Source organism: Urtica dioica, chromosome 7 (genome assembly GCF_054948205.1).
Source record: "Urtica dioica subsp. dioica isolate 48M chromosome 7, U.dioica_male_clone48M_v1_H2, whole genome shotgun sequence".
Lineage (NCBI taxonomy): Eukaryota > Viridiplantae > Streptophyta > Magnoliopsida > Rosales > Urticaceae > Urtica > Urtica dioica.
This window is the reverse complement of record NC_142762.1, coordinates 10,321,093-10,331,975: the sequence shown is the minus strand read 5'-3', so window position 1 is coordinate 10,331,975 and position 10,883 is coordinate 10,321,093. Positions and strand designations below refer to the sequence as shown.

General features: G+C 41.3%; 1 protein-coding gene across 1 annotated transcript; it reads right to left on the bottom strand.

Moving 5' to 3' along the window:
* Positions 1 to 2,225: 2,225 nt before the first annotated feature.
* LOC149390215 (uncharacterized) lies at positions 2,226 to 5,019 on the bottom strand. Its single transcript, XM_089619712.1, has 6 exons — positions 4,869 to 5,019; positions 4,078 to 4,549; positions 3,368 to 3,788; positions 3,096 to 3,277; positions 2,769 to 2,858; positions 2,226 to 2,697 (listed from the first exon to the last, which is right to left on the bottom strand). The coding sequence occupies exons 1-6, from the start codon at positions 5,017 to 5,019 to the stop codon at positions 2,226 to 2,228; spliced, it is 1,788 nt and encodes a 595-aa protein (XP_089475838.1).
* Between the last annotated feature and the right edge of the window lie 5,864 nt (positions 5,020 to 10,883).

Sequence of the window (10,883 nt, the reverse complement as noted above, 5' to 3'; positions counted from 1 at the left end):
TTCACATCATATATGACTTTGCATGCTTTGCCAAGTGATCAAAAACAAATTCTCCAAAATCAAAAGAAGAGCGAGTACCTATTCGGTAGATCAAATAGGCCAACTTTGCCTTGATGCTAGAACCATGCAAAGAGGGAGCCCAATTAGCAATGCCCATGCAATAGAGTACAAAGTACTTTGCAGAGAGATCGAAAGACGACAATGTACCCTGGGAAGGCCAGACTTTGGTCTCATCACCAATAATTTCTTTAGCAATGATATCCAAGGAAGGGACCTGGTCTACAATTATGATTTTTCCCCGACTAAGAAAGTCGTTAATAACATCAGGAGAAATTTCAAAACAACGGCCTCTAACATACGCTTTTCTGAATTCAGCATCATCAGGAGCATCAAAGGACGATGAGAGATTGACTATGAATTCCCTCACCAGAGTGGGGTAATATACCCCTATGTCAGTGACCGTCTTGATCATCTTAGCATCATGCATGAGTTTCATGATGAATCCAATCTTTAGAGCTTCGTTAGACAACTCTTTCTCGGGAAAGATCGCGCGATGATACACAAACCGCGACTTAAGAACCCCATCTTCCTTGTGAAAAGAGACATTGTCCATGACTGCAACCGGGACATGCTTTGGGAGCTTCTGTCCTCCCAAAGACCTTCTGTTCTCAAGAGAGAGCGAGGTAACGAAGGAATCTCTTCTTCAATATCAGTAGAGTCGTTGACCACTTCTTCCACAACTGGTTTCTTCATCAATTTCTTATTGAGACCGACCTTGGCCTTCTTCTTCTTTTTGGGCCAGACAGCAACATCCTTAGGCTTGTTGGCCTCTGAAATCTTCCTCTTTCTCTTTTTCTTTTCAGACAGAGGAGTAGCAATACACACATCATCATCCTGAGCAACTTTTTCTAAGGAGGCAAGAACAACCTCACAAACACCTTTCTTTTTCTCAACATCCCATCCAGAGACAGGGGCAAAAGATGTTTGAACAACACTTTCGACATGTTGACCCAAGCCTAAAATTCCACCGATCACATCCACATGCGGGGGTTCATGATTCACAAGAAGTGTTTCCAGATTCTCACTATCTTTTAGGTTCTCCTCTACAAGATTAGGGCGTGTGAGAGGAACAAGGTTACCTTGAATCTAGACATGCGGGCTTTCGAGGGGAGAGACATCTATGAGATCTTCTTCAATGACAACAATAGGATCATCAGCCCTTTCTTATGAGGAATTGCTCGAGCTAACATCTCCAGTGATGTCGACGATGATGTGAGCAGATTTCTCGAGCATAGCTTTTCAGGCGGCGGCAAGGGAAGGGTTTGTAGGCAGAAATGACAACCCAGCAATAACACCTCCGGACTTACCATCAGCGCGATTACTAGGTCGCATTCCACGAACCCGGACACCATGCTTGTTGCTCTCCGGCACAGGCCATTTCTTCATGACATCCTTCGTCTTCATCTTCGTCTTTTCTTTCTTTGAAGAGACTCTGGTGCTTCTTCCACACCTTGTTCCCACTATTGTGATGAAAGTACCAAGATAACTACCACAAAATAACCATGAAGAGAGGTGGTTACACCAATCAAAGAAATTGTGTGAGAGAAAGGCGAGAAAACAGGAAATCAGAGTTGCAGCGAATTTTCAAAAAGAGTAGTAACTTCCCAAACTTTCTTGAAAAACAAATTGTCTCTTGCATGCTTTGGGAGCTGATGAAGAGCACAACGACGTCGTACAACCAAGTGGCCGTAGTCCATTCCCAGTCAAAATGAGAACATAATGGTCGTATAACCATGTAAACATGACAATGGGCCAACCAGAAACATGGGCCCATGAAAGAGAACTTTTGTAGCACATAAAGACATGTTTCAGAGGAAGAAGATTACCATAATGAAGATATGATTCATGGGAAAACAACTGACAATAGTGTTGTAATTACTATTGATCAATAACACACAAACCAAGAGAGGATCGGAGACTCTCAAAACGATTTGCATCTAATGCGTTGGTAAAGATATCAGCGAGTCGTCTTTCTGTGTGGATGTATTCGAGTTTAATCTTCTTATTCTCCACAAGATCACGGATAAAGTGGTGTCTGATTTCAATGTGCTTTGTCCTGTGTTGGACACGATTTTTAGAAATATTGATGGAGCTGATGTTGTCGGAGAGCAAAGTCATGACATCTTGTCTGACACCATACTCAGCATGCATCTGTTTCATCCACATCAATTGCGTACAGCTCCTTCCAGCTGCAATATATTCTGACTCAGTAATGGATAGGGATATGCAGTTCTGCTTCTTGCTGAACTAGGAAATAAGATTGTTTCCAAGATAGAAACATCCATCATATGCTTTTCTTCTATCAACAACGCTTGCTGCCCAGTTAGCATCAAGTACCCCACAAGAGTGGAGGAAGTGTCGAAGGTATATAAAAGCCCAAAATCAGCAGTTCCTGAAATGTACCTCACAATGCGCTTAGCTTGAGAAAGATGGCTAACTTCGGGATTGGCTTGATATCGAGCACTCACCCCAACTAAGTAAGCCATGTCAAGGTGACTGGCAGTGAGGTATAGAAGACTTCCAATAATACTTATGTACAGACTTTGATCATATAATTCACCAAGATCATCCTTTGTGAGTTTGAAGTGAGTGGCAGCAGGAGTTCGTTTGTGAAACGGTTTTTCCAAACCAAAAATTCTTCACAATGTTCTTAGCACACTTACTTTGAGAGATAAATATACCATCATCCATCTATCTGATCTGAAAACCCAAAAAAGAAATTGAGCTCTCCAACCATGCTCATTTCGAACTCAGATTGCATTTGTTGCACAAAAAGGTCCGTCATCTTGTCCGACATTCTGCCAAAGACAATATTATCAACATAGATTTGTGCAATCATGAGATTTCCTTCTTCTTTCTTTATGAACAGAGTTTTATCTACTCCACCACAGATGTATCCATTCTACACAAGAAACTGAGTTAGTCTTTCATACCAGGCGCGAGGTGCCTGCTTTAGCCCATGGAGAGCCTTTCGAAGCTTGTACACATGTTGAGCGAAGTTAGGATCAACAAACCCCTTTGGTTGTGCAACATACACTTCCTCATTCAGGTACCCATTTAGAAAGGCACCTTTGGCATCCATCTGAAAGAGTTTGAAGTGAAGATGAGAAGAAATACCAAGCAGTAATCTGATGGCTTCAAGGCGAGCAACATGGGCAAACATTTTATCAAAATCCACATCTCTCACCTCAGTATAACCCTGCGCCACAAGCCTAGCCTTGTTCCAAGTTATATTACCATGTTCATCAGATTTATTCTTAAAAATCCACTTAGTTCCAATGACATTTACATTTTCCAGTTTAGGTACCAACTCCCAAACTTCATTTCTTTCAAATTGCACAAGTTCGTCTTGCATAGCAGTAATCCAGTATTCGTCATCAATTGCTTCAGTGACATTCTTAGGTTCAATTTTAGAGACAAAACAGAGATTACCAATAATTTCTCTGTAGTTGACTAGATTTTTTGTGCGAGTGCCTATCCTATCTTCAACCTCACTAATAACCTCCTTGACAGGATGATTTTTTTGAACTCTCCTGGACGGAGCCTGTCTTTCAGGTAGGGATTCTATGTCTTTGTCAGGAGTTTGCTCCACAGGGGAAGTCTCATCTTCAGACACAATGTCGTTGGACTTGCCATCAACATCTGTCCTGACATTTGTGTTGCTGGGCAAAGCTTCATCTGTCCTGACATCTATGCTACTATGCAAAACTTCATCCTCAACATCAATACTTTTAGAAACATCAGAGGAGTCATTAACAACCATATTTATAGATTCCCTCATGGATTTTTGCGTTTATTAAAGACACGATAAGCCTGACTATTTATAGAGTAACCGAGAAAGATACCTTCATCACTCTTAGGATCAAACTTCCCACGAGGATCTCGATCAGCCAAAATATAATACACCAATCAAAAGACATGGAAGTACTTAACATTTTGCTTTCTCCCCCTCCATATCTCATAATGAGAGGCAGTAGTGCCATGACAAATGGTAACTCGGTTGTGAATGTGACATACAGTGTTAAGAGCTTCAGCCTAGAAATGTAGAGGAATGTCTTTGCAAGCATCATAACTCTAGTCATTTTCTGAAGAGTGCGATTTTTCCTTTCAACAATCCCATTTTGCTGTGGGGTAATGGGGGCATAAAATTCATGGGAAATTTCTTCTGCAGTACAAAAGTTAGCAACGCTCATATTTGCAAATTGTCTCCCATGATCACTTCGGATTCTGATCACTTTGCTAGTGCTTTCTCCCTTTTCCCTTTGTACTTTCTTGCATAGAGCTTTGAAAACAGCAAAAGTGTCATATTTCTCATGAATAAAATCAACCCATGTGTACATGGAGAAGTCATCGATGCACACAAATACATATTTCTTTCCACCAAGGCTCTCAATCTGCATTGGCCCCATCAGATCCATGTGTAGAAGTTCAAGAACACGAGAGGTAGTAAGATGTTGCACCATCTTGTGAGACTTCTTGACCTGCTTTCCTACTTCAAAATCACCACAGATTTTTCCTTCAACAATCTTAAGATCATGAAGCTCGACAATAGCCTTTTAAGAGACAATCTTGTGCATGCTTCTGAGGTTTAGATGTCCGAGTTTTTGGTGCCATAGCTTTGCTTCATCACCTTTAGAGAGAAGACATTTGGTGAGCTGGGAATCTTTGACAGGAGACCACGTGTAGCAGTAATCCTTTCATAAGCTCATCTTGTTCCTTGTTTATCACAACACACTCATCACGAGTAAAGTTAACACAAAAGCTCAAATCACAGAGTTGGCTAATACTAATGAGATTAGCAGTGAGACCTTCAACCAACACCGCCTCAATTAAACAAGATAATCCAGGATAGTTAAGGTGACCTTTACCAGTAATCATGGCCTTGTCTCCATCACCAAAAGTGACATGGCAATTAGAGTAAGGTTTTATGTTGGATAAGAAATCCTTAACACATGTCATGTGACGAGAACAACCACTGTCAAAATACCAATCATTACCAGTGGAGGCACGAAGGGACGTATACACAATGTTGGCGCGATGGGTTGCATTTTTTTACTCTCCACTCCATTCGAGGTGGGGGGCTGTGCCGTGGACGAGGTTGCCTGTGGGAGGATTGATGCCGATGAAGATTCTTCCCATATTGACGATAACAGAATGGGCGAATGTGACCCCTACGCCCACAATGATGGCAGACCCAACGAGGTCTGTGGACATGAGACCTAGTTGGTCTATTGAATTGTCGTTGAGGCTGATTCTGGAACTTGTCACGGATAGATGTTTGAGACATATTGCAAGGAATCTGGGAAGAAGAAGTCTAAGGAACGAAAGTGGTCTGAGAATTGGATGCACCATGAGTATACCCACGCCCTTTCATATTCTTCTCAGACTTTCCAGTAGTAAGAATTTTTTCAAGGCTGTCGGTGTTGGAGTTCAGCATTCTGACCGATTTAGTCATCTAGTCAAGTTTTCCATTTAGACGGCTTACTTCGCGCTTTAGTTCAACAACGGTTTCCAGGATAAGATCATTTTGTTTGTCCAGAACATGAGACTCGTCAAGCCATTTAGTATGCAAGACACTATAAGCATCATTAAGAGCATCATCAGACAGTTCATCCTCATCAATAGAAACATCATTAATCTTTGATGAACTATCAGCATTAGTATGAGTTTCAGTAATATGAATAGGAATAGTAGCAGTGAAGGCAACAAAACTGCTTATCTGATCAGAATCGCTCTCTTCTTCTTCGTCTTCTTCTTCATCAGAAAGAGTGACATTGTAACCCCTCTTTTATTTTTTTAGGAAGTTCAGGTATTCTTTCTGGATCTGTCCATACCATTCACATTCATGACACTAAATACTTTTCCCTTTTCCAGTAATGTTTTGAGAGCGATCTCGACCTTTGCCATTTGTGTGAAAGTTCCCACTCTTCTGGAATTTTTGCTAAAAGTTGTCTTTGACATCTTGAGGAGCATTCTTCCCGATCATCTGATTGAACGTCTTCATAACCCTGCTATAATTCTTGGCAAGCATGGCAATGGTGTCATCAATTTCATTATCTGAGTCAAAGTATACCCGCTCTTTCTGATCAAGGATAGAGCTTTTAAGAGCCATTCATTTCGATCTTGGGATGAGATAGCTCGAATGTCATGATGGATCCCATTAGTTCATCAAATTTCAATGTCTTCAGGTCATGGATCTCCTCAATGGCGGTGATCTACATCTTGAATCTTAGGCTTAGAGCCCTAAGCGTTTTCCTAACCAAATCTTCATCCATCATGGGTTTCCCAAGAGAGTAGTACTCATTAGCAAGATCCTGAATATGCACGTTGAAGTCGGCAACAGATACATATTCAAATATGGTGAGAGCTTCAAAGTTTGTGGTAATGTATTGAATCTTCTGCACGCACTTTGGTGGTCTCTTCATAGACCACAACAGCGATCTCTCATGCTTCTTTAGCGCTCGTGCAGGTATTTGTAAGCCTGAAAACATTTTTGTCAACCCCATTAAAGATATCATTTAGAGCACGAGAATTACCCAAACGTTGCTTCATCTTCTGTAGGACTCCAGTCTTTCTCAGGTTTGAGGTCAGTTTTTTGCGCCTTTATCAGCAACAGTGACAGGGGCTTCCCAATCGTGAATCACAACTTTCCAAGTCTTACTGTTGAGAGACTTTATAAAGGCGCCCATACGAGCTTTCTAGTAAACATAGCTGGTCCCATCAAGTACTGGAGGACGATTTACGGATCATCCTTCTCTGGAACTATCCATCATAGACAAACAAAATAAAATAACCAGGAAACCACATTAAGATCTGGGTGCCTGCTCTTATACCAAATGAAATTCTGTTTAGCAAAGAAGACAAGATGTCGTACACAATGTTGAGTCAATGTGTTCGCAACTTGTTTCAACATAAATAATGAATAGATAACAAAGAGTAAGAGACACACAAATTGGTTACCTAGTTTGGTGCAACGTCACCTACATCTGGAGGCTCACAGCCAGTGAAAAGGATTCCACTATAATGTAGTCAATAGTACAAACAGGACTTATATGAATACAACAAATATCAATGCCCTAAAAACTATTATCACGAGTGATTACCAAGAACAGGGACTCCCCCTCAATTCGAGACCCCTCTCAATTCCACTCTTCAAGCACTCGCCTATGCTTGGTTGACTTCAATCTCAAAGTTCGTGAAAACTTCAACCACGTTAACACAAAACCCAAATCTAACAAACACTCAGTCTTGGAATAGTGTTTGAAGAATAACACCGCCCTTAACCAAAACAACTAGTTTTCCAGTCCACCGATCGTGCACGTCTAGGAACCCTAATTCTTTTTGTGAAAGCATCAAGAATTCTTATGGGGGGGAGCGCACAACTTTTATAGAAGTCATACATCTCTAGATGATAAGCATATCTCTCGCTGATTTCTTCCTGCCACAGGTTTTAGTTCTCGTTCTGTAAGAGTTTCTAAAGAATTAAGCCTCATTATTTCTCTTTCGAAGCGACCCCACTTCTCTCTCACATAGGTGATTCTTACGCCAAAGCGTGTCATAGAATGTATATGTTTGTAATCTTTATTTATTAATATGAATGACAATTACTTAGACACTTTTTGTATAGTGATGACACGTTAGCATAAGTTTTTGTAGCTGTCACTATATACCGTTGAAACTTTTGTTGGAATAAATTTAGAATATTGGTTCTACGGTCAATATCAGTATATGATAAGTAGACAAAGTCTTTGAACCTTTTCTCGTTGAAATATGTCATATTTACGGACTACTCAGTAGACGCGATGTCCTTGAACGGTTAGTCATTTGTATATAAATGATAAGCATATCTCTCGCTGATTTCTTCCTTCCACAGGTTATAGTTCTCATGGTTATGTTCATTTCGGCCCTGAAGATGCGCCTGGTTCTGTAAGAGTTTCTAAAGAATTAAGCCTCATTATTTCTCTTTCGAAGCGACCCCACTTCTCTCTCACATAGGTGATTCTTACGCCAAAGCGTAATCCCGCATTACTCGTTCGAAATCTCAAAGATCCGATTTCACATAATCATTAAAAACACAATGCTTATCATACGGGTGTCACCATTTTATCATAGGAATATGACTGGGGTTGTCCCCCACAGTGACCTCACTTTGTCCTAGCAGTTAGGTTCTCCCTTTGAACCAAGTTCTTGGGATCTCCAGTCATCATGGTTGGGTTTCCTTTGCTAAAATTTTCATATCATGGGCTTTAGTCCCATTCCTATTGACGTCTTCTCTACTTGGTCCTTATTTAACCCATTGGTTAGCGGATCCACAATATTGTCTTTGGACCTTACATAGTCAACACTTATGACACTTTGTGTTCTACCATTTGCAGATTGGTTATCGCAATATATACATATTGCCGACACAGGTGTTGTCCACGTTGGAATATCCTCTACGAAGTTTTTTAGCCATTCAGCCAATTCGCCACACTTATCCAAAGCAACAAACTCAAATTCTATTGTGGATATTGTTATCACAGTTTGTTTTGAGGATTTCCAAGACACAGCCGCACCACCTAAAGTGAATACATATCCAGTTGTGGCTTTTGAGTCTTGTATATCAGATATCCAACTTGCGCTCCCGAGCGCATGGTGACGAAGTGTCGCTCCATGAAGAGAGCTCGACCCGCTCATCATCTCCATCTCCTGATAGCAGGGACAACCGCATCATGGAGTTAGAGGAGAGTATCCGCCGACTGAAGGCGAGGAACGCAAGGTACCACAGCCAACTGGCTGCGAAGCAACCTATGTGTGACACGGTAATCCCCAACGGGGATCCTGAGAACCTCAACGAGGAAAGCCGCGACCCTGATTATGAGGGTACTGGTGAGTCGGAGGATATCGAGACTTCTCTCACGAAGGACGGGGAACTCCCCGCCGTGTTTGAAGCCGGTCCGTCGAATCCCTTACCCCGAACAGGCAATGCGCCGGCAGCTTCTCAAGAGGGGAATTCCCAACGTTCAGCTCTCGACCGACTAGGTCCGAGGGAGAATGTTGCGGAAAGTCAGGGCACGCGGAGAGCGCGCCGTCGTAGACGAAGCCTGCGCCTCCGTACGACCAGCCCTGACCTTAGGGACCGCCTTACTGCTCAACGCATTAGGCGTGGCAATGATCTAAGAGAGCGACTAAGCTCTAGACCCAATATCCCGCTGGCAGCCCCAACTAACGGGAACCGCCGCGCAGGTCAAGGGTCTAACGAGAGGCTGCAGGTGACTCCTCCCGAACAAGGGGTTACTCCAACGACCAGTCTCGATGTGGTCACTATGATCCACAACCTTCGAAATGAGGTACGAGATCTACGAGAATACGGAATAGGTGGAAGCGCCTATGGGGTCGTTGAGGAGGATTCATCGCCTTTAACGGCTCAGATACTGGCTGAGGTTTGTACGGGGAATTTCAAGCTCCCGAACCTCACTCCCTATGATGGGAATGTTGTCAATGGTGCCCAAAAGAAGAGTAGTAGTGTCTATTTGTGTACATTTGATGTAATATAGTCTCATGAAGACTCTTGCTTGTAATTGCTTATTCATTAATAAAAAGTTGAAACGTTCATTCAATCTTCCTTGTCTGAAGCTTTATGATAAAAACTTAGTCTTTTAGTCCATAAACAAAGTAAACAACTTACGAAGAGACAAATGTAGATTTGCATGAACAAACTCTTCGTAGTTTGCTTAAAACGATATATACGCAATCTAAGGGTCAAAGGACTATTGACCTCAGTATGATTGTTAGAAGAATCTATGATGTCTGGTTATGAGGCATTGAGAGTTGGAGACTCTATAGTTCTTATAGGTATCTTCCGAAGGTACTGAATTGACCAGTGCACTTCTAGAGACAAGATAAGAACAAACCATTTAACCTCTTATGTCTCGAAGTCACTATGTATGAATTGCATCATGCTTACCTTAATCCTGAAATGAGACATGCCATTTCACAGCTTAGTATTCTCATTTGAGAAAGTCAGAGTTCGGACTCACTATGTGATTTCGAACAGGGCCTATTGGTGAAGTACTAAGTTGTGAGAATGTCATGAGTAACTTTGTGAAGTTCTCATAGATATGGAATTCATGTACAAGATTGCTGAAATGCAATGTATGTCACCTCATGCTTTGTTCCTTGGAGTGTGAATAAATAAACTGGCCAGTGTCCAAATTGAGTCCTGACTCTTTTGGATGAAACAATGTGACTTGTTAGCTCCTCATCAATACATTGTTTCTAACTTATTCACAAGCGACAAAGGAGTTGAGGAAATAACAGCTAGAAGGGTAAAATGGTAATTTAGTAAATCCCGACTAGCTGATGACATTCATGAAGGGTAAACATAGAAAATATTCAGTGGATCCACTCATCATAATTAGGTCGAATTCTTGAGTAGAAAATAAATTCATTTGAACCGAGAGATTTTCAGTGTCAGCTCTTTAGTGGAGTCAGTTGGCATTAAGCTAAACTTGGAAAAGGTTTGTGAACTTTTGAGTCCAAGTGTTTAGCTCAAGCTTTGTTCATTTGGGTCCATGAGGTCACTGTCACGAATCACATCGATATGAATAGTTAAACTGGAAGCTAAGTCAAAACGAGAACGAAAATAGTCAAAAGGGTATTTTTGTCTTTTGAGACAAAGGATGAAATTAATGTCAATAAATTTTTTTGACAAGTTCATTTGATGACTTAATGTCAATAAATTTTTTTGACAAGTTCATTTGATGACTTAATGTCACTCGGCCATGACTTGATAATTGGGCCTCGTGAATTAATTTCATTTCATAAGAGTTTTATTGAAAATT